Raw genomic sequence first — 24,454 nt, 5'->3', positions numbered from 1 at the left:
TAAGTAGTGCTTTCAAAATTGTGTTACCATCTATGTGGCTTTCACCTTTCATCCAAAAGAAAATACCTAAGTGAGCATGGACAAAGAGATCATCCAGAGCTACACTGTTCAAGAGCACTGTTTAGTGTGCTGCAGGAACCAACCCAACCTGTAGTTGGGGAGGCTGATGGAGAAAACACTTATAAAGTTCTTTCACTCCTACAGCCATCAGGCACTTGGTGAACAGCACCGTCAAAATGAAAGATCTGTCCTCCTGCAATCATCTGTTGCAATGTCCACTATTATATTTGTGAAGTAACACAATTCCATGTGCAGCTGTTTCCATTCTGAAACACGAAGGAAATGTGAATGAAGGAGCAAAAAAAATCACCTGCTGGCCCTGCAGCCTCTGCTGGAGCTGCATGCGGAGCTGCTTCGGTGTGTTGGTCCGAGGCCTCATCACGCTGGCCCTGGGATGGACACTTTGCAGTGGGAAATTGCTTGGTTGGCCCATCTGATTCATCACTGGATTGAAAGATGGCTGTTGTCCCTGGATGTTACTAAAACCTCCTGGCATTGCTGCCCCTTGTCCCTGATAGGGCTGAGCATATAACGAAGGCTTCTGATCAATCATAACAGAAGATTCCTGACCTTGAAATGAATCTTGTTTGGGTTCCAAAGCTTGTCCCTTCAACAAATACAAAAGTGCTTTCACTATGAAGTACATTCTTTAAGTAGGAATTCCTAGAGAAGCAGTAAAACTAACACAGCATAATACAACAACCAGCAGTTTCTTGGGTGCAACACAGCATGGACAGTGACTGTTAGTTTTCCCTCCAAACTAATGAAACAGCAAAAGTGACAATTAATAACTTTTCTTTTAAACCAGCTCTGCTGCACAGTGTGTACACAGGCAGATCAGTGCCGTTGTTCAAGCCCTTCCACACTTTTAAATGCTATTTGTACAAATGATTTTGTGTGTGTTAGCAAGTTCCAAATTATTCACAATTTCTTCCTTATTTGCTAGCCATGCAAATTGAAGCTGGAACTGAAGGAGATGGAAGCACACACGTCACTGCCAGTCAAATATTTCAAAACATAAGCTCAGTTGACAACAGGTTACTAAAAGAACCCAACACAATTCCCAGCTTATAGAATTATAATGAATTACACCCCAAAAACCACCTCTATACACCAAGGTATGCTACATTAAACTTCTACACGACTATGCCATTTTATCTTTCTTGTAAAGCACAAGAAGTTTAATCCATACTGAGCTTCTCCAATGAAAATCACTACTCAGTGTAGAGGTTTCCAAAGGCAGATGTAGGAAAATGAAGATTAGGAAGCGAGGAAAGGGAGTGAGTGAGGAGGCCCTTTTTGCTTTCTTTTCAAGTAGCAAAAGAATATAGGATTTTGGAAAATAAATGGCCAAAATCTCTGTTTACTTACTTGGCTTACAAGATCAGGAATTCCTAACGCTCTGTCGATTTCTTCCAGACCTGTGACATCTGTATTACTCAGCAAGGTGTGCAGCTGGTCCAAAAGTGCCCTTTCATCATTCTGGCCTTCCATACTTGGAGCTGAACATAAGAGGTCATCCAAAGAGTTTCTAACTAGTTGTCTATAAATATAAAAAACATTAAAATCATAGAATCATTAAGACTGGAAAAGACCTCCAAGATCACTGATTCCAAGCTGTGCCCAATCCCCACCTCGTCCCCCAGCCCAGAGCACTGAGTGCCACGTATAGTAAATCCTGGGACACCTCCAGGGATGGGGACTCCACCACTTCCTAGGGCAGCCCCTGCCAATGCCAGAACATCCTTTCAGTGAAGAAATTCATTACAACCACTAAAACCAAGCCCACAGTTTTATATAAAATACTGACCTGAAGATGATTTAAGTACGATAACCACCAGAAGACTGAAGTAATTATCGACTTTAGTCCCAAATTTAGGTCCTAAAAAGTCCAGTCCCTTTCCAGGTATCCTTGAACACAGGTAAATTCTGTTTTCTCCTGGCTTCTGCCATGTGCCACAGAGATATAATTTCAGATTTTCTCATCTCTTTTCTCCATGCCTCCCAACTCAGGGACTGATTGATTTTGTTAACAACGCCTTTTGTGGAGCTGGATTACAAGATACCCAGTTTCATATCAGCAGCAGAAATGGGAACAGATTCTGACTCCAATCTGTTATCCCCACTGGGTATGCTACACTATTTTTTTTTTTCCAGGTCTCAAATTCTTCTGACAAACAGTGAACAGCTGTATTTAAAATTATCTTCCAACCTTCCCCAACCCTACCTGTTCTGTGAGCCCCGGGACGCTTGCTCCACGGACAGCACATTGTCAGGCCACAAGCCAGGCTGGTTAGAAGGTCCAGGCTGTCCATATGGATTCCCTGCCATGCCAAGGTTCATCTCATTTGGCCCTGTGAGGTAAAACATTTGTGTGTTGTTAAAAGACTGAAGGTGTCATCTTGCTCTGCTGGCGTTTAGAGAAAGCATTGGGAAGGATTGTGCAGATCTGCCAAGCAGCTTCACCAGCTTTCCATGAGCAGGTTTTACAGTGCAGACACACATAAACTCCCACGCAACATAATTTCAGACCACAGATTTCAATATGACAGACAGTGATCTAAAGCTGCTACCCTCTTAGAGCAGAATTCTTGTTTCTAGTCCTTTCGCCCCTAAAATCAGAATCTTGCAGATGCAGCACATAGCATGAAAAAAAATTCAAAAATTTCTGGCCAATGACATCCGGGTACCAGCAAATATACATTGTCATAGTGACGTCAATATTTGGCATTTTAAATTCCAATAGAAAGTGAAAATCAAAAGAAAGAGAAAGTATAATAACATTTGGCTACTCCATGTGAGAATAATTTTGAAATACTAGAGAAAAAAATTTAAGAAAAACACTGATTACCAAGAAGTTAACAGCAAAAAAAAAAAAAGTATCTATGTCGAGTATGATGAATTCAGTTAATATCTTCACATATAGAACTGTAGATGCCATTTAGTTCCTGGAATTCAGCAGAGCAGCACTGCACTGAAGAAATACACAGAAATTATCTCCCCAAAATCTGGAGACTCAGAACGAACTACTCATGTGTGAAACACAGACACCACCAGAAGAAAACAAAAACACCAAAAAGTCATTGAACGTCGCAGTCGGGGAACAGCAACAGCGTTCAAAAGCCTTTTGATGAAAATCTGGCATTGCACCAAAATCGGGCAGATTCTTACAATGACCGCTGGCTAAGAAAGCAGCGGGACAGTGCTGAGCAGGACAGTAACAAGTGCAGAACTCACTCATGTGCATGAGGGGCTGTTGCAGGCCGGGTCGAGGAGCAGGGAGGCTGTTGGAGCGCAGGGGCAGGCTGGGCACAGAGCCCCCGGGCCGGGGCAGCGCCGCGCTCAGCTCGGGGCCCGCTCTCAGCAGCCCCGCGGGGTCCATCCTGCTGCCCTTGGGGCTCGGCAAACCCCACTCGGGCTGGGGCTGGGTCATGGCCACGGTCCTGTTGGGAGCACCTGCTGTAACAAAGAGCAGAACGTGCAGCAGTTTGGCATCTGGGCTGCGTTACGTATTTTTGGGTTAAGAATTATTTTGTTATTGCAGCAACAAGTGCACCGGGTTTTTCTGGTCAGTTGGAGCCCCACCCTTCTTCACAAACTTGTCTTTGAATCAGACTCAGTTTTAATAGAAAAAAGAATTCATATATAGTGGATTCATATCTTTACAAAAGCAGCTTCTCTGAATACCTTAATTAGATCTCAGGAGCAAGCACTGAAACTCCATTTGGGTACTACTGCACAGTTGTTAGTGGCTTTTCCAGAAGTGGTATTCAAAAACCTGTTATGTTTCATTTATAGTCAGCCATTAGCTAACATAAAAATTGTGTTTAATTTTTCATTTACATTTTTATTATTATTTGGGAAATTCAGTGACAGAGCAATTCACTGAACTCCTAAAAAAGCATCTAAAGCTTACCATGCCAAGTTTGAAATCATCAAAAACCCATATGAGTCTAAACATATTTAAAGGTCATAATGACTTGACTTACCATTGTGACCTGTACTTGCTTCTATATATCAAAAACATATGTTAAAGACTCAAAATAGTAAAAAAGTTTAACTATTTAACAAAAATAAAGTTAATGATACACAGGGAGTAAACAGTTATTTTCTTATAATTTTAGCTAGGATAATAATTAAGAATTATTAATATGTTGATTTCTTCTAACCAAAACTCATAATCTTGCAACCTTTTCAGACATAAAAGCTTTTTCCATTACAATGAGATCTACTTGTAAACAATCAACAAACCCAGATTTGCTCCAAAATTCTCTTGGTTTTCCATCATTCTTGGACTTCCACCCATCAAGTTTTGCTTTTGTAACATGGAGAATGCATTGACATTCCTCACTGAAGCACTGGAGCCCACAGGGCTGTCTAAAGACATGGCTCTGTTAAAAGGAGGGCGAGCAGCCTGCACAGACTGGGAACTCTTCACACCTGTTAAAGAATGAAAAGATGCATGGAACTGTAATCTTCAACAGAAAGTGCCATTAATGACTTAAATAAATTAGTCTGATCTATTTATGGGCACATATATTTGACCTTAAGCAAGTCAGGAATAGTTATTTTGTTTATGCTCTCACTACAAAAATCACATTTTGAATATGTAATTTGGATCTTTTACAGGAAAGGCCAAATGTAGTTCCCTTTGGCCCTAGACAGAAAAAGAGAGAATTTTAATTCAAGTTCTGTAATGAACCATGTTTTTAACATTTTCAAACACCAGTATTACAGACTCCTTGATATATATGAGTGGGGTGCCCAGACTTTGGGGAACTCTGACATGAAGACAGAAACAAATGGTTCTGTTTGGAAGAGCTTGAACCCAGAGATGGTGTGTTCAGAGCATGGACAATTAACCTTCAATTAGAATTTTCACACAGAATAAGTGGGAAATTAAAAGCTTGCCACCAATACCATATTATATCCCTAGATATCTGTAAGGGACAAAAATTCTCAATTTTAATTTACAACTCGCAAAACAGTTTTCTTGATGACTTATCTCTGAGAAATCTACATTAGACAAAGCCAGAATAAACCCTAAACCAAGGAACTGAATGTTATTCCTTGTGTATATAGCAGGTGAGTGCTGTCAAATCAGCAAATAGTGCGCAAAATAGCCTGTGAGAGCATAATTAGACATTTTGCATTATGTTTCTCCTTGAAGACACAGGAGATGAAGAAAGTATTCCCTAAGGATTTGAGGATGTTTAAATCAGGTAAGAAGAAAACTCTAACTTTAAAACGAAAGTGATATTAAATTCCTTACCCAGTAAGGCATTTCCTTGGAATAAGGCTTGCTTTGCTCCAAGGTTATTTCCATTTGCAGACATAGCATTATTGTAAAACTCAGAACTAGTCAGATCACCTAGAATTGCATCCAAATTATCCAAGTCTCCATTCATCTGAAAATGATGCAGTAAAATACCAAGGTTATTTATTTACTCTTGTATGACCATCCTTCAGGTTTTGATTCAGCTCCTTGCTAATCCTAAAATATGGAACTGGGTAATTCACTGACATTATCTTGGGCTAGATCTCAATTTCCAGAGAACTTCAGATACCATTTAGTTACATTTTTTTTAGAGTATTTTGCTCAGCTAATTTTAAGAATAGTAGAAACTGAAGCACCACATAACTAAAATGAAAAGCCCCTCTGCATATAAACATTTCAGTCATCACAAACTTTAAAGATAAAAACACTAATGACAGCCAACAGCATCCGAAAATTGTGCATTATTTTTTATTTACACATTTATTATTACTTGGGAAATTCAAAGTTCTAAGATACCAACATGTTTTCAGTAAGCTCTGCCATACTGACCAGTACTGCTCACTTTGAAGAGGTTCGAAATCTGACTTAGGACTTAAATACAAAAATATTACACACAGATTATAATTTTAAGAACAGCTGTCCCTACCAAGTGTGACTTCTTAGTCACACTTGTGGTTTCAGAATACCTGTTGGATGGTTCTACAGTTTTCTGTATCATGACATTTCTTGGAATTCTGACTCTAGAAACACTGAAACAAATTAACAGGCATATATTTGTTTGAATGCTGAATATATGTAAGTATTTGGGATAACCTATTCCCTCACTTAAGGGGAAAAAAAAGAGTGCTAAAACTGATGAATAAACTAAACCAAATCATAGCTATTTTAAGTATTACATATTTTTGTGTACTGTTTATATTTGCAAGCGAAATCACATTTTACCTTTTGCTGTTGTCTTGCCAACTAATTACACAGTTACAGCTCCATTTAATAAAATAAGCCATAAAAAAACCCATGTGCTGTGTGAAATAGTAATGTTAAATAGCAATGTTAAAGATCTGATTTTAAACGAATAATTTGTTAGTATTAACCTTAATGATACCATACCTTAAAGATAACATCAATCCAGGACTTCAGTCCACCAGATTTGGTTGTATACATATCCTGTGGTTCTCTTTGTGCTTTTTTATTTACAATGAAACCTGAGTGCATTGTTCCATTTGCACAGAACTTTATCAGAAATTTTGACACAAGAACTGTCCTATATTTAGCCACTCACTGTATTAATAAACATTGCTTAGCTCACTGCCATCATTTTACATCATACTGTACCTCCTCTGCTGGCTCCATTTTTATTTTCATCTCTTTGTCTTGACTAGAAGTCGGAATTGTGGAACTCGTGCACTGTCCCATCTTACTATCCACACTTTCTACTTTCGGCTTCAACTCTTTGGAAAGCGGGTCCTTGACATCATCTTTATCTAACAGGTATCTTAGTAAAGCGTTGTTTTCCTTCTTCTTTGGGCTCAGTTGTTCCTGTTTGACGGTGCCTTCCCCACAGGAGGCCGTGTTACCAGCGTCATGATAGGTGTCTTTACCAGTAGCTTCAGCTGTGATCTTGGCCACCTCCGCTGGAGAATTGCCATTCTGCAACAATTTATGTAAAATCCTGTGCTTCTCTTGCAGGAGCGACCCATGCACGTTGGAGGAGGAAGACACCCCTCCAGATGTCGATGAGGAAACTCCTGAAGGACTGGTGACACTGGTGGAGGGCTCTTTACAGTTTGAGTCCAAAGGTGAGTTTGATGCCGTAGAATGCCCTCTCTCGTCTGAGGAGCACGTGAGTAGCTGAAGGAGTTTTTTATGCCCCTTGCTCTCAGATGGTCCTCTCTGACCTTCAGATGCCTCCAGATTTCCCTCTTTACTCTCTTTTTCACTAAGGAGATCCCTGCTGTTTGACTGGCAGACAGAACTTTCCACTTGGTTTTGTTCACAATACAAACCAGAAGGGCTTTTGGAGTCCTGGGTGCTTGTTTTGCTTTGTGGAGTTATGCTCATGTTTGGGGAATTATCCAATTTTGGACCCGGTGAAGAAAGTGTTGATAAAAGGGAATTTCCAACACCCTCACTGATGGCTTGCAGAGCACTGAGAGAGCTGCTAGAGAAAGTGCTGTTGCTAGTGTTGCTGGCAGATCCCATCGGCGAGTGCATACCTGTATGATGTGACAGAGATCACACTCATTACATTACAGCATTGCTTTGGTACAGTATCTACTTTGGTTCTGGATTATGTGTGACTGCCACACTGAGTTAATAATTTTAAAATACATTTTTACCATGAAATCAGGTATACTACATTTAAATAGCACATATAGGGTCATAAAGAAAAGGACGAACGATGGGACTCGATGAGAAAAGACAGTTTGAAAAAGGAGGGGTTTATAGCAAAAATAAAATACCTGTAACTGGTGAATACTGGTGTGAAGTCATTTTTGGACTCCCTCGATTCCTGGGAGATATCATTAGGTTCTGCTGGCTGGAAGTTAAACCAGGACTACCGTGGGGTGGGCTACTCATATTTAAGCCGTAGCTGTTGTTCTGATAGGCAGAGGATTGCAGGTTGGGTCCAGGGGTCACCGGCCCCATGTTCCCAGGGCCTCCGTACCGAGTGCTGCCGAGCTGCCCCCCTGCACTGGGATCTGCCAGGCCGTAGCTCCTGTTCTGCACCGGCATGCCTTGACCAGGGGACATGCTCATAAGGCCACCGACAGAACTGGTGTTTCCAGCCACAGGTGTTCTGATGTTCTGCCCAACAGAATTAGGGTTTGGTCGATATCCGTTTTGTTCTCTGTAAATTCAACAACATTCCCAGAAATCCCAAGAAAACAAATTAAAACCTTATCTGGAATCAAGTGCTACAAAGACATTATTAAATAATCTTCCAAATATTTTTTTTTTTTTTTTCAAAAAGAGCAGTGAGAATTTGAGCTTCCACAAAAGCAGAACTAAGCTGAGCCACTCACTTATTCATTACAGAAATGCTTGGTCATTTAGGTGATTTGAGTTCTAAGTACATACAATATCACTGCTTCAAAAGGCTTTAATCAACAGTCATTAGTCAGATTTATCAATTTAAAGATCTTCTTTCTTTCACTCCCTTCCTGAATCAATGCCTGACACCATTCTACTGTGCACACTAATGATGCCCTGAACAACCTCAGGTACTAATTTTTCAGCATCTGGAGACACTCTAATGTCAGAGGCAGACAGATTCCCTCCAGTGTGACATTTCAATCATTCTTGTAATCAGCAAGAACAGGTCACAGGAAGTGCTATTTAAGGCACATTAAACTTTGAGTCATGAATGATGCATCTGAAGGTGTTTGGTTGTCTTTTTAATTGGTCTGCAATTAAAAAGGGTATGATAAAGCACATGACTGAGCAATTCTGTTTTCAGTGTTTCTTCAATATGTTATCCCAAAGAATAATGGATACATGACACAGGCTACATGTGGGTATTGAGGGAAAAAAACCTTCTCTTTTGACTGACTGCCTTTCTGGCACATAGTTAAGTTGGGACTGTGTCAGGTTCACACATTTATTTGTATGCTGGGCAACTCTGTTTTCCAAGTTATTCCCCCTCTGTTCGACTTTTGATCAGATAAAATATTTTAGCATGCTATTTTTCTCAAGTATCTTCAAGGTCAGGCACATTGTTAAAAACTATGACACTTCAGTTATAAACAGATAAGACTGATTTCACCTTTGGAGGAAGTGGGTAGAGACAAACCCATGGCGGTCATTGGTTACGGGATTTCGGAACAGTTTACTCTTTGTTTGTGCTGTCACGATGGTCCCATCAGCTAAAGAAAACCGATACAGCGGGGTTTCAGCATGGCCCTGGGTATAAGCTGTAAAGGGAATATACAGATTTAGTTCACATTTAAACCCCCAGGAATTATTAATATGCATTTTAACATATTTTTAACATAATGTCCTTCATTTGCAGAAGATTAAAACCACCCCAAAACATGAAACTTTAAAAACAAATAAATATACAGACTAAAAACAGATATTAAGAAAAAGGAAGTATTCCACACTTTCTCCTAAACTAGTAGAGCTAAGATAAAAGCAAAGAAAAACAAGAAAAGGTGAATTAAAATAAAGTCAAATTACATTTACGCAAAAATAAAAGCTAATGATAATTGAAGGTGGCATACTATCACAGAAATATAAATGTCCTTGTCATTGCTGTGTCCACCTGTGGAAAAACAGCTTACTTCAGGCCCTCAGATTACGTATCTGGTATTTTCCATGAAAATTTTCAAAACAAACACATCAAAAAACCAAAAAGAGTTCTCAAAAGGTCAGCCTTCCTTCAGCTTGTAAACAAATCATCGTAATTAACACTGACCAAAACTACGAAAAAAAAAAAAAACAACACAGGTAGAATTCAGCATTTTTGTTTTGCTGAAAAAAGTGCAGTCCCCAGGAGAACCAGTGCAACCAAACGTGGTAAAGTGATTTTTACCTTCATGGTAGTGGCGTTTGTTTGACCACGACTGCCCGTCATTGTGGCACAAAAACCGCTGAATACACCGACGAATGATATCCTCAAAGCCAGGCCTCATGGAGGATCGTAATGAGTTTGTATCAATGTTGACAAGTTTGCCTTAACAGGAAAGAAAATACACAAGTTAAACTCTTTATGACTTTTGTATAAACGTGGTACCTTTCATAAGGCTCCAATATCCCCCATTCAATCACCGAATTCTGAGCACGCGGAATTCACATTTATGAATTATCTGTCACATGAGAATATGATGCTGCTTGTTAGAACATCACTATTCAAATGGATTTATATAACTGAATAAAAGGAAGTTAATCCCACACAGGTCAATGCCAGAGCTTTAGAAAACAGTAACCTCAGTCTCTGGTTACAGGTACCCCCGAGGGATGCACAACAAGTAAAATTTTCAAAAATACCGACCAACTATACCCACAAATGAACATCATAAACACAAACTGGCATCTGAAAAGGCCCCAACTAGATTATGTAACTACTTCAATTTAAACCACATAAACCACTTTAAACACTAGTTCACGTACTATACAAAAATACAAACATTCTAAAGAACTTCCATTCATTTCAGTTATGATTTGAAATATTTCCAATGTGCAAAGGAAAGCACAATGGCAACCATTTGAAATGCTGCCAAGTTAAAATACAAGTAATGCTTTTAACCAAGATACCAAACAACAACACAGAAAAGAAAATGCATCCCACAGTTTTGATTACATCCCACTGCCAGCAATGGTATATTGCAAAAAGCAGTTGGGAATTCTCGGTATGGATTCTGCTGGTCATTACACAATTTACCTACATTGTCATGACACAATTTACCTACATACTCCATTTATTTAAAACAAGAGCACCCTGACAAAGAAGACCCCATCACCCTGGGTAAATTTCCTACCTGAGAGGTCGTGTCTTGTAATAAAACTCTCTGGATTTGTCAGAAATATCCTTTCTGCAGTTGTGATCCGACGCGCCACACAAATCATGCAGGACTGCAAATCTGTATTAAAAAAAAGAATGGGTTTTTTCCTTCTTTCATTTCTCTCCTGTTTTACTCTATTGAAGCATCTAATAAAACAGCTGAAGTGTTGTTTGTTGTTAAAATGGAGGTACAGACAGTAAGAATTAAAGTCATTGCATTCTTCAAGATGAATTGCAAAAGGTACAGAGTTCATAACAGAAGAGTTTTGCGCAGAAATTTCTTCTATGCACAAAATTTCCTACCTTCCCCCTCTTCCATCATAGCTCTTGGCTGTGATAAAGCAAAGCACTGCATAGTTTCATATCTCTGACGTCCATCCTGGTGGCTGCCCACATCTTCCAAAAGGTCATGAGAGCTCTTCACCATCATCCGGCAGTTGAATGTGTGACTCTTCTGTCTGGGCGTGTCACTGGTCCAAGCCACTCCATTTACTTAAAAGAACACAGTAAGAATTGATAGGGATTTTCAGAGAAAACCAAAACTGGTTCTTCTTTATTTAGATACCCTGTTCCCAGATTACAGAGGTCAAAGATTTTTTAAAGAAGCCTTCTCAATATACCATGGTATAAAAAAGTAGTACTGAGAACCAAGTAAAAAACACTTTCACCTCACACTTGAGGGAGAGCTGAAAAGTCATTCACATATTTTAAAAACAAGCAATACCTTCAGCTAACCTTGTGGCATTAGGAAACGTGTCCCTGTTTTAAGTTACAGGTAAACAAAATGCAAAGGCTAAAGTACAAGGTGAATTTCCAGCACGTTTATTTATGGTGGTATGCTGTTGTAAAAACACAGTAATGTTTATCAAGATTAAGGTATTCTTGTAGTCTAATATTCTTTGCATAAGTGATCTGTTTTAAAAGGTTACCCATTACAAGGCCTTTTTTTCTTCTCTGATTGTTTTCATATAGCCTACTAATGTACTATAAATCAACTTTCATTACCTGAAGATTTAGGTAAGTTCTTAAGAAAGTCTTTCCGGTCCTCTTCGTGCAAGATACCATAGACACTTGTGTTAACCAAATCTTCTTGTTTGTACTGCAGATACTGGGTGACATTTTCTGATACAAACACTATGTTCCCATCTCGATTTACAACAAACAGGAAGCCATCCAGTGCCTAAACATTAATATGACAACATATCATATCAGACACACTGCCTAATTCTGAACACAAATTAGTTTAAAAACTACATGGGTGAGAAATGTCAAGTTACAATACATTCATTTATATTCAAGGCTAGAGCTGAAGTTTTAAATTCTCTGAGGAAAAATGTGTCCAAAAAGGAATGATTCTAATATTAAAAATTAATCTGTTCATTTGTTATTCCATTCAGCTCCTTCACAGTGATAACCAGCCTTCTTGTTTCATTTCTTGATCTGCATGAACACTAGATCATGAATTTGTAACGTTACTTCAATAGCTAGCAAGCTGGAACAAGAAGAAATTCAGTAGAAACAAGTAGTAAGTCATTAATACGAAGACATTTCCACCAGCAAGTGATAAGAGAGGGGTGTCTAATCATATATTAAAATACTATATTTTCTTAACTGAAAGAAAAATTCAATATCTAAGTTTCAAAAGTGCTTTTCATTGAATTTGTAAATATGGGAGTGGTTTTCTAGGCATAAAGAAAGGGTACTCTGCTGTGTACCTTTGTTTACAATGATTCTTAGGTCATTTTACTTGATGGCAACATTCATTTAAAATGCTTCATAATTTAGTAACACAAACACCAATACACATAACCAACCTCCCCCAAGCCCCATCCATTTAATGCCTATCCCCCCAAAAAAGTAAAATATTCCTTGTATTAACAATCACTGCTTCAGTAGTAATTTACTAATGACTCCTGGAGAAAGAAAAGCACAAGAATATAAGAAAAACCCGAAGACTATTATTTCCTTCTATAGAGAATTCCAACAAAATTAAGAAAACATTGTAGATTTTATTCCTGACAAATACAAATCTGTATAGTTCTGGCATACTATTTCTTACCATAGGATTGCATGTTTTATTGTAGTATTTTCACCTGCCTTAAGTATTTGGTTCCACGGGGATTTACGAGGGCCTAATTTGTACTTGCCTGTAATAAAAGAGGCCCCAGTGAATCCTTGTCAATAACTCCTTGACCGGTAGAAGATACATCAGCTTTCTGAACATCATCATCATTAGAAACTGCTTTTCCTGAAACCCAAAGGATACATTTCAGTGAAGCAACATTTCACAGCAAGGCTCCATTTTAATATTACAAACCAGATTTTATCAACTCGTCAGCACTCGGCACAGCCTTTCGATGTGCCCCCCATTGTTCTACAGAAAGGCTTTGACTCGTGCTAATAGATGTGTGTGTTACGTACACGTGTGTGCATGTTAGGAACCAATATTTTAAGAATCAAAATATTCTAAATTAATTGACTGCAGGGGAAGGTGGACTGGCAATCCAGCAGAATTACAGAAAAGAAAAAGGTAAGCTTTGTTTTGTGGTAGTTGCTGGCTGGCCAAGTGCAACATCCTATGGGAAGAATACACTAGATGACATTACAAAAAACCTTGAAAACAGAAGATGAATTTTTATAATTGTTCTGACATGTCTTCATAAGATATAGCAAGGTAAAATACACACTGTAGCATACTTAATTTTTTTAATACTTTACTGCCCAAATGGCATATGGGATGCTGCAGACATGAAGAGGTGGAGATGTGGGTGGGGTGGTGTTTGAAAAGAAAAAAACAACAAAACTACATATACCCCTCACTCTGCATTTCAAAACACAGGTTTTGTGTACACCTGTTCATTAAAAAAAAGTATTATACCACTTAGGTTGACCCCAGCTGACAGAAATTACCAAGATATAATGTACTGCTACTTCCTCCTTTGTTGACTTGACTCTGTACTGAACACAGTCCACCACACTAATTAATTACTTGATCTCAATCTAGATGTGTTTTAAATACATAGGTGTCCAAAACTTATCATTTAGGAAAGGTGTCATAAACAGCACAAGAAAACATAATAGGAAAAAATAGCAATAGAAGTCACTATCCCTGGTTGGAGGTTTACCCCATAAGGAAAGGATAAATTTCCTTGAAGTGAAAGGCAACAGCATGTATTCTTCACATCAGTGGGTATCTGGTATATTGTACAAGCAGATGGTACAGTACCATCTGCTTTTTTTTCCTTGTCTGTGCACTAGCTTAAGCTTTTCTACTGTTTCCAGGAAACTGGTAAGAAAGGCCATACAAAGTTTTAAAACCTGACTCACAAGTGATGATAAATACCTGAGTACTTTTAACCTGAAAATCATTTCAGACATATTTAAGCTTTGCTTCAAGTCAGAGTCCGAAGACTTGCTCAGATCCATGCTATTGTGAAAACAATTACTCAGTTTCCCAAATAACAACTGCTTCGAACAAAGAATCACAAGAAAATTAAATTGTTTATTTTGACTGAGCAGAGAACTGTACCTTGGTCTTTGATCTGTCGAATCTGTCTCACGGTTTCTTTTAAAATAGCACATTTGTCTGGTTTGACATTGAAATTGTCAATGTCACTCAGATTAGCAGAGATCAGCTCAGCCAGTTCTTCGATGTATTTGCTTTCCTGCTCACGCCGACGCTTCTCACCGCTGCAGGTCAGACTAGGAATCAAAAACGTTGTTTCACATATTTACACACCACTCTCAACAAAACCTGTGCTCACTCTGTCAACTTCAATGCACTCCATGTCACACCCACCCCTTAAACCCAGGCGGTTCTTATTCTTCCAGCAAACATCAATTGTGAAGGTCTGTGTGGGTGTTTTGTTACATTGTTGTTTGGTTTGGGGCTTGTACTTGGTTTGCTTTTATTTTGAAAGAATTTTAAGCACAGATTTATCTTAATGGGATGTAAGAAAGCTATTCACCCCTTCCCTTCCCAAAAAATCCTGTGTTTACTCTATTGTCAAATTAAATGAAAAGAGCAATTACCTGTTACAAAATTGTAGCACTCGCGCAGAAAGTGTATTTAAAATTTTAGAAGCTGCTTTAGATTTGCTTATAAATTTTTAGACAAATGAAACAGAATTTTAACATTCTATCAAATCCCTTCAGTTTGCTTGTAAAGAGATGACTACAGGAGGTGATACCTCAGAAATTTCTAGGCATCAGGACAAAAATGCCATCCAGGAAAAGCAGAATCCCAGACAATCAAATGCTGCTGGATAAAGTCTCTCTGTGAAATCCCTTTTCCTGCATAGGTTAATGTGCTGAGTAAAGACACTGTTTACAGCCTAAATCAACAGGGAGAAATGTTACACACACAGTACAGCAGGAAAAGAAGGACTCAGGGAACGGGCAAGAATGGACACACCAAGGTAATCAAAAGAGAGTGAATGTTCTCTGAGAAGAAATCAAGTGAAAGAGTTAGGAAAGTAAGCGTGGACCAATTTTGGAGAAAACAAATACATGACAAAGCAGGAGCCTGAAAGATAAAGAAAGCTAATGAAGGGTGACAATGTGAAAAACAGAATTCCTGAATGGGCAGACAGACACTGGAGAAAAGAAAAAGAAAATGGAATGGAGGATTCTCATAAAGAGACACTGGGATACAGTGGAATAATCTGAGGATCTCATACACAGTCTGTTGCATGATGAAGGTAAATGGCCTGGGACAGTGGGGATGTATCTCTAGGGGACAAATATAAGTACACACAGTGCCTGCTGGTACCTTGGTGGAACTGAAGATAAATTTAATAAGGGTTAATACTCTGTGGGCAGGAGAACATGAAAGGATAACACAGAACACTGAACATGGTGGAGAGCAATGAGCTTTGAGGGGAACAGAAAACTGAGTCCCTCAGACAACAACATCTGACACAGTGGGGTGAGGGGCTGTGAGACAACACAGAATGCCAAAATTTGAGATAAACTTGCAAAGAAACACAAGTACAAACAAAGAAAAAAAGAGCTCAGCCTCTTGCAGAACTCTGTGCTGAACGTAACCACCTGAAATAAGGGTTGTCAAATCAAATACCAGAGACAAGATGATGCCTTTAAAATTTCTGCAAAGCAAGAACCTTTTCTTTTTTTTCCTTACAATCACAGGTTCGAGCAGTGATTGCTTATCTAGAGGAAAGTGTCCCTGCCCATGGGAGGGGGACTGGAACCAGATGATGTATGAGCCACTCTGAAATGGTCACTCTATTAAAATTTCCACAAGAGTCTAATTATAAAGATTGGTTCATCACCCTTGGCACACCTCCACACAATAGCAGTTACTTGTCTTCACAGTAGAAGCTGGCCCAGAGAATTTTTCAACTGAACAAATTCCTTACATAGAACTAACTCTGAATTGCAATGAAAGCTTGAAAAACGTTTTTAAAAGCTCATTTGAACCCGAGAAAGTTCTACACAAACCTACCTTGCACCTGGGGTATCACAGGGCAATGGCTTGCGCTTCCTTGACTCGTTGGCCAAGCTGTCCAAGGAGTTTTCTCCTAACCCACTCATTGTGGCCATGCATCAGCAACTGAAAGCAAAAAACAAAAGTATTTGTGAATGAACCTCTCAAAATACTAACGTTTGTTTAACCATGTCTTTAAAATCTAATTTTTATTCAGCCAAAACACTGGTTTATAAAGGTTTGTATCAATGTAAGCAAAAATAGAGGTTAAAAACCTGTTTCAAAGATACGCATTAGGAAAGGAAGGATAATATATCTTTTATGTCACAATAAAATTAAAACCAACAGTAAAACACAATCTCGAATTTGAAATAAAGAATTACAGAAGATGCCTAACTCTGTACTGTGGGCATGAATTGCAGAGGTAACAAGTTGGTCTTACATCTAAATATCTGATACCAAACCAGGATGAATAAGACAAACCCAATATATAGAGAGGTGGAAGAGCAAGTCTGAAGACCTTTATTCACTCAGATATTCCACCAGGGCAAAAGTCTCTCCAACACATGCATTGGGGCCCACCTCACGTGAAGTTCAAGATGATTACACTGTTGTGCCACTAGATGACGGTACAGCACTGAAAAACTGCAGGGATCACATTTCCTTCAACTGAAGCAGCTGAATGAAAAACTACTCATCTGAGAAAGCGAGTAGTTGCAAAAAAAAAACCCAGATTATAGAAACATCATGCAAAAAGCAGCCGATTGTCTGGAGCTGACACTCAACAGATGACTCATAACATGCCCACTGAGCTCCCAGCTAAGGCTGGAGCCTCAGTCACGCTGGAGGTGACACAGCCCTCCTGCCAGGGCTGCTGTTTCCCTCCCTGGCACTGCATCACTCCATCCAAATATATATAAATACACATTATATGTGTATATGTAACTGCATCTGAGTACAGACACAGAGCAGAGTTAAGAGCTTTTGTGGAAAGTGAAAGGAAGAGCTTAAAATATAAAGTCTTAAGGCTAGCTCAGGAAGGGTGTGGGCACAGCAAGGGTGTCTGAAGCCAAGAGTAAATTCTATTTACGAGGAGGAAACAGTTGAAAATTTGAGCTGGGACGGACATCTCACGATAACACAGTTTTGAAGGTTACAGGGTTGCACTAAATGATTTACATTGGAAATGTCATTTTTATTTTAACATCTACTTGTACAGAGAGATAATATGATTAAACAGAAAACCATCAATTATTCCATTTATGGAATTATTCCATTCCATTTTGACTCAGAAACACATATCAAAGAGTGCAACCCTTCTATTTAAGAAAATAGAATTCAGTCCCTAAATAAAAGAGCTTGGACACGGAAGGAAAAAATGAGGTGATCTGCACAAGCTGTTTCCCTGCTCTTAAACCCAAGTAGCTGCTGGTAGTTTATTCAGGTCTGAAGCTGCAGAGTTCCTGCACGTGTATTTTCCTTTCCCTAAGAATATCATTACAAGCTGGGTAGGCATGCCATGCCTAGAACAACTCTGTAACTGTTTGGCTAAGGAAATTACAGAAGCTGCTTCCCAGTACAGATGGATTTACAGGACAAATTGTTAGCAGTCAAACTAATTTCCCAGCTACGGGAAATATCTGCCCAAGAAGCCATTATTCAGTGAGTTAATAGTGGAAGAAATCCACTTATTCATTGAAGATGAACCCATAACTTTTAAGGGGCAAAAAAGTCTTTCCAAACAGAAACCCTATTTTGGAAGTTTTGGGGAGTGTTCCTGAAGTGAGTAATTATTTCAATGGACAGCTCTGAAACACAGCTTTCAAAAGTGAAAATTGTTATGCCTTTTTACTACTGAAACCAAAGAAGTTTAGTATTCTACTACTATTCACCAAAAAGGATGTGGCAACTGGGAAGGTTTTGTCCTAATAGGAGCCCAAAAATACAATTAGATGCTTCAAATTTCATTTTTATGTTTGTTTAACTGAAACAGTTGACCACACACAAAGTCCCCAAACACACAACTATACAATACTAATTTAAAACATATCAAAAATATTTTTTAGAATACTATTTTTTGTATGAAAACATTTTTAACACTTTGTTGGCCCTATGAAACTATGAAGCTTTTCCTAAATTAAATACAAGTGCTTGTGGTATCTTGCACACTTGGAAGTTCTTCTGTCTGAGATGATTTCTTGTTTGGAAAATGCACGAGGCAAAAAAGTATAAATTGGCTCTTAGCATTCCTCAAAATAAGCCAATCACAAAGAATTAAACAAGTTCTCTTCAGTGAACCATGAAGATGGCCTGGAATTTTTTTATTTTACATGTTAAAATATTGAATTTAATCCTCTCTCCTAAAAACCAAGCTGTAAGTCACACATGTTTGTAAGATGCAAATTGCACTAAACTAACTATTTTATGCTAAGAGAAGCCTCAGATATTTAAATTTTATTTGATATAAATAAAACGGGAGGACATTCCAATCTGCAACTCTGTATTCTAGGTAGAAATTCATTGTTTCAAACTTCTATTTCCCTCAAATACACATATATAAAAAGTAGCTTTCCAGTGAAACTTCTGAGTCAAAATATTCTTGATATTATGCAAAGGTTCCTTTGTTGAATGCTGATCACAGAAACAAATGATGTTTCCACTTACACAGATAGGAAGCCACAAAAAAATAAACAGAAAATTCACTTTCTGGCAGTAGTGCAACAGCGTTTTTCATTTGGTTTGGGTTTTTGTTCCTTCCCTCCCCTCCCTTTTCTTTTTTAAGAATATGCTTTAAAGCTACTAAACTGTAGTTTTAAAAATAGTAAGGGAATAACTCCTCAGGTATATATATATATATATATATTCCAGCTATGAGATCAGTCACTTACTTGTCCTTAGCAAACATTCAAGCAGAGCGTGTTTTTCAAAGGACCTTCAGAATCAGAAGTCATTTTAAGTCACATCCTGAAAAACAAAAATAATATACAATATATAACTGCAACTAACTGTGATCTCTGCCATATCCTAAATAGCTCAAAATATCATCATCACAAGTGCCAACCAGTAAATCAGATTCTCTTTTGCATGAGAACCAAGGGTATTTATGGTAAATGTATTTTTTTTTTTTTTTTGTTACTCTGGAGGAAACAATGAAACTGTTAGTGATGGTCGATATTAGTAACTTTTAAACCTTAACATGAAAAGCCACACTCCCAAAGTAATTGCTTTGTAAAGACATGACTGGCAAGTAACATGGAGTGTGTCAGTCTGCACATGGTGCTTGTACATAATTCTACAGGAGAACATCAAATTGTTTCCAGGGCTATGAACACTCAGGTTTCTGTTTCTCTGTGAAATTCTAGGAATCATTAACCCATGTTATCATGCATTTTATACAAGGTCTGATTAAGTGCACTAATTAGTGGGATACAGAGAATATAGAGAATTACAGTAACTAAGGGAAAGTTTTAAATGACAGTTCTGTGACTGAATTGAATTTCTGAAAACTGCTTAAAGTGCTACATGAGGCAGAGGCTGCTCAAGCTCATTAGAAAAATAAACTGCTCTTGGGAAATATTTATGAGGCATTCACACCCCCGTCCTACTCAAAATCAGGAGTTTAAAAACTGATACTTATACCCAGACTACTTAATAGGTAATCATCAGCAGGTTTTCTTCAAGTAGTTAACTTTTTAAGAAATTAAAGTGAAGCTTTTCATACTGACTGGTTGCATATGCATTCATCTGCTTTTTAACCATCCCTGTGACAAAAGCATATATTAATTCCATGGATTTCAATATCTGAGTTGTTTAAGCAGAAGATAGAAAATAACTTCTCAAAGTAGCCCCACAGTAAAGTGACTAAAAAATAACCTTCTGAATAATCTGAAGGCTGTTGGAAGACTAGAATTTGCACTCCTTTGGTCTGGACAATTGCTGCAGAGGAGCTTTCTAAAAGAACTGTAAACTGGCAGGGCAACCTACAGACAGATCCTCAGCTCTGTTTTACAGACCAGGATGAAATTAAAATAACTTGAAGTAGGGATGAAACCCCTTCCCAGTGAACAAGAAAGGTAACAGCAAATATGCTACAGAAAAATTCTGTTGTTCATCCAAAGTTAATTAGACTTGAAGCTACTACCACTGTAATTAAAACAGGATATTAAAATCCTGTAATCCATGTTGTGATTCTTGAGGTGCCCCTGCCAGGAGTTGGACTCGATGGTCCTGATGGATCCCTTTCAACTCAGCATATTCTATTCTGTGATCTGAGGCATTTAAATGAAAAACTAAACCACGTCCATCTTTTCAATATCATTTGGTCTTTTTCTTGCTAATCAACCCCAAACTCTTACACACTGAAAGCTGACCATTCAACTCTCTTGTCCCTGCTCTAAATCTACATGCTTCCTCTTCTGAATAAAAATATACATATATATTCATAGTCACATGTGCCAGGTATGGTAAACACAAAAGACATAAAAATACTTCAGAGATAATTAATGTGCCTGTTTAAAAAAGGAATCAAATACAAGCTACTACGCTTTAAATTACAGTGCATAAGACCAGCATATTGTTAAACTCTTGAGGGAGGGGGGAAATGCAGCAGATAAAAAAAAATGCCACTGAACCTAAACTACAGCTTTGTGAATCTGAAAGTGCAATGAATGAACTACTGAAACAGGTAGCGAGACTCGTGTGCCCTGAGCTAATAAACAGCTTTTTTGTACTGTACTAAGTTTGTAGTAAAAAGCCTTTCATTACCTTTTCAGGTTAAAGCACCTATACCTGCATTATGAAGCAGACACGAAATTATATTAATTGTATTGATACAGGACTATGTTAATCTAGTATAACAACTAATAAAATACTATTCCAGAACATTCACTTTTTAGCATTCTCCACTCTTCCCCTCCCTCCCCCCACCCAGCCAAACACCTGACTCAGAGACTTCACTGAATCAGGACTTTCAGTTATAAAAAAAAAAAAAACAAAACAAAAAGGTGCCACCCATAAGGTGGCAGCCAGTTAAGCACACCTTGTTGCAACATGTTAAATAACCTCAGCTCAGCACACATCCCTTTCATATTACACATTCCATCTCAGGGAGACGAACGTTTCAGGCCCTGTCAGCTTTCATTTACCAATTCCCCCGCAGTGTTTGGTAAGCAGTTTGTATTCCTGGGCTATTTGTCAGATGTGACAATTAACTTGAGCCTTGGTCGCTTTGCATATATTAAAATGACAGGACACCTTCAGTAAAAGGTTGGTCAGAGGTGGAACACACTGGGAGTTGGTCTCCTGTTCCTCTGCTAAATAATGTGTGTGTGCTCTATTTTTTGGAATGTCATTGCTTGTTAATTTGTTTGCCAGCAAGAGATAAGGGGGGCTGCAATAAACACACTATTATTAAAAGGACTATTTTTCATCCTTACACACCTTGTGAACGTTTGCAAGAATTTTTCACCCGTGAGCTTTTAACATTGTTAAGTCCTTAAACACTTGAATCCGAAAGGAGTTAGTAAACAGCTATTTTAAAAAACAACTTAGAATTTATATATAGAGAAAATCTCTAGCTCAAATACCACAAAGAAAGAAACAGGATGTGATGTCTGGGCTACTACAGTGGGACCTGTAACTATTTAAGTGGTAGGAAATGACAGAACACCACACTGCTGTACCTCCAGCCACATCACCAGCAGGAGAAACTCAGACAAGTCAGTGAGCAAGTAGCTGACTGAAATACTAGATCTACTTACATTCTATGTCAATATTTAATGAAGTTCTAAAAGTGGAAAACATTTCTTCCAGTGATCCTTGCCAAAAACAGTGAGTACTATGGAAAGATATTGTCCTATGACCAGTGCATGAACTTCTTTTCTATTACTGACACCAATAAAACTAAAAAAGATATTTATATAAAATTATTCTTGGTCAGAACTCAAAGGAGTATTGAGGAGTCACTTTCCAGCTCTATATACACCTGATTCATAAGTGACTCCAGGCCATGTGACACTCAGTACAATTTGCAGGTAAGAATTCAAGCTGTACAATTCATCTCTACATATTTCAATGTCATCTTAATTAAGAAATCATTTTGCATCAATTCACATAATCTCTTAAAATGGAATTATGTAATCCTAAATTATTTAAAGATTAGTTCAAAGTATAAAATCTGTCTAAGTTTAGTAAAGGGCATCAACTAAATCCTTTAGATTATGAAACTATCAGTCTGACTGTGTAAGTCCGAAAACATTGCTTATCTATTTTTTAATCACTTCTAACCCTGTTTTGTTTGTAAGTGGATATATTCACTAATGAAAGATTGTTCCATGCCTTATCAATTTATGACTTTGATTCTTACACAGTTTTGACCACCAGACATCACAATAATGTGATTACCTTTTCAATTCAAACTTTACCCACTGCCACGATAAAGTCCAATGCAAAGGGATGATTGTCAGAAACCAAGTAACAATCATATCATCACATCAAATGCAAATACAAAGCAAAAACTGCTAGTAGAAAATCAGATGGGATTCGTGGCCCAGCTTACAAAATTAGGACAACTATATTTGATGGGGAAAGAACCCTACACATAAATATGTGGTGTTTTTTCCTTACAGAAGATAAGATCCTGTAAGATAACCGAGTGACACAGACATTTTCCATCATGATCTAATAAAGACACAGGAGCTCTTACCTTAATTTAACGATGAGTAAGAAATTAGTTTTCCCTTACAAGGGCAAAAGCAACTTCTCAAACACAGTTTCAATATGGTAAGAATTCAATTTGCAGCAACAACCATCATTTTCTCTGAGGCAGCTACACACACTGTCTGACACTTCACAGGCTGAGTGTACTTCAAAAGTTCTTGGTGAAAAAGGAAATGGGATCAACTAAATACACGTGATCCCTGTCCAAGGCATCAGCAATCCCATTCTCTTTCCTGAAGCCCAGAATGTGCCATCAGCAAGTCCATTCTCCTTCCCCAGACCCTGAGTCAGAGCTGACACACCTTTATATGTATTACATGAGTGCAATGTTTTTGTTCTGCCCTTCTACCCCTACTAAAGCCTCATGGAAGCAAAGACTGCTTGTTAATAGAGAGGGAGAACTTTAACACAACTACAGTGTTACAGTTTAGCACTAACTCATTTAGTACCATGGACTTGTTGAATCAGACCCTGTGATGCCAAAGTCTTACTCATTTCACAGAGATGACAGTTTTATATAACACATGTTTAGAACGAGAACAATTCAAAATCAGTTTTCCAAAGCAGCAGCTAAAAACTAGGTAAAGTATCAGCAATCTCCTTGTGAAAGCCTGTCCACTGAAAGCTTCAATTTAGAGACAGAAGTCATTTTACATTTGGATCAAAATCTCCGACAACACCAAAATGCCTTCAGACAAAGGGAAAAACTTTTTGACAGAATAAAACATTCACTGTACACACACTCAGTTTCTGACATATCTCTATCAGTAGATGCCAAGCTAAAGGCCAGCTTTCCAACTTCTCCAAGCAGAACTCAGAATAGCATTCAAAACAGATGAACTTGCTGCATTTTCTACAGTTGTTATTATAAATGGATTCTGAGTATTCCCAACTTAGTCTTTGACTACTGTATGTAAATTGGAAGCATTCATCAATTCAGTAAGTATGGAGACTGACTTTTAAGAAAACTGTTTATTTGAAGAAGTAAACTTTCAAGTGCCAAGTTGCTGAGTAAAAATATTTTTAATTAGAATTATGCAGCTGAAAAAACATTCTAACCATTCTTCTTATACTTGGACATTTAAAATGCAAACCACTCAACTAAAAAACACAAGTCTCTCAATTAAAAGCTCTAAGTAGAATTTTTGCAATTATCTAATTGTTTTGTTTCCCCCATTCTACTCTGGGCAACTGCTCATCTCGTTGATGCTCATGTTCAGCCTATCAGCTTGTTCACTTCACCATTTCCCAGCACTTGCATAATCACAAGTTATTAAGAACCACCAAAGTTTACCAACAGCTGGAACCCCCAAATCCTCAAGAAGAACAGTTGTGCTGTTTGTATTTCTTACACAGCTCTGTGTACTGGATGTACTGGAATGTGTTGGCCATCACTAGAAAAAACATTTTTAGTCTGACTAAAAAGCATACCTTTCACTTTTCTAAATGACAC

The 24,454-nt window shown here is 38.1% G+C and overlaps 1 protein-coding gene across 4 annotated transcripts in view; it reads right to left on the bottom strand.

The window, feature by feature from the left end:
- NCOA3 (nuclear receptor coactivator 3) overlaps positions 1 to 24,454 on the bottom strand; it is a 62,924-nt gene that overhangs the window by 3,122 nt on the left and 35,348 nt on the right. For 2 of the 4 annotated variants that reach the window (XM_027904803.1, XM_027904802.1), the window contains 17 exons: positions 19,173 to 19,248; positions 16,303 to 16,410; positions 14,368 to 14,540; positions 12,986 to 13,086; positions 11,844 to 12,018; positions 11,142 to 11,330; positions 10,816 to 10,917; positions 9,870 to 10,010; positions 9,102 to 9,249; positions 7,798 to 8,186; positions 6,671 to 7,551; positions 5,333 to 5,468; positions 4,312 to 4,500; positions 3,298 to 3,519; positions 2,288 to 2,414; positions 1,432 to 1,603; positions 371 to 667 (listed from right to left, as the gene is read on the bottom strand). In XM_027904803.1, coding sequence (XP_027760604.1) covers positions 371 to 667; positions 1,432 to 1,603; positions 2,288 to 2,414; positions 3,298 to 3,519; positions 4,312 to 4,500; positions 5,333 to 5,468; positions 6,671 to 7,551; positions 7,798 to 8,186; positions 9,102 to 9,249; positions 9,870 to 10,010; positions 10,816 to 10,917; positions 11,142 to 11,330; positions 11,844 to 12,018; positions 12,986 to 13,086; positions 14,368 to 14,540; positions 16,303 to 16,400 — 3,540 coding nt within the window. In that variant the 5' untranslated portion in view covers positions 16,401 to 16,410; positions 19,173 to 19,248. The remainder of the gene's footprint in view (positions 1 to 370; positions 668 to 1,431; positions 1,604 to 2,287; positions 2,415 to 3,297; positions 3,520 to 4,311; positions 4,501 to 5,332; positions 5,469 to 6,670; positions 7,552 to 7,797; positions 8,187 to 9,101; positions 9,250 to 9,869; positions 10,011 to 10,815; positions 10,918 to 11,141; positions 11,331 to 11,843; positions 12,019 to 12,985; positions 13,087 to 14,367; positions 14,541 to 16,302; positions 16,411 to 19,172; positions 19,249 to 24,454) is intronic. The other 2 variants (XM_027904804.1, XM_027904806.1) reach the window with 2 other exon arrangements.

Source organism: Empidonax traillii, unplaced genomic scaffold (assembly GCF_003031625.1).
Source record: "Empidonax traillii isolate 1590-97213 ecotype Southwest subspecies unplaced genomic scaffold, ASM303162v1 scaffold1094:size393979, whole genome shotgun sequence".
Classification (NCBI taxonomy): Eukaryota; Metazoa; Chordata; class Aves; order Passeriformes; family Tyrannidae; genus Empidonax; species Empidonax traillii.
The sequence above is the reverse complement of the archived record's forward strand: the minus strand, read 5'-3'. Positions and strand labels throughout refer to the sequence as shown.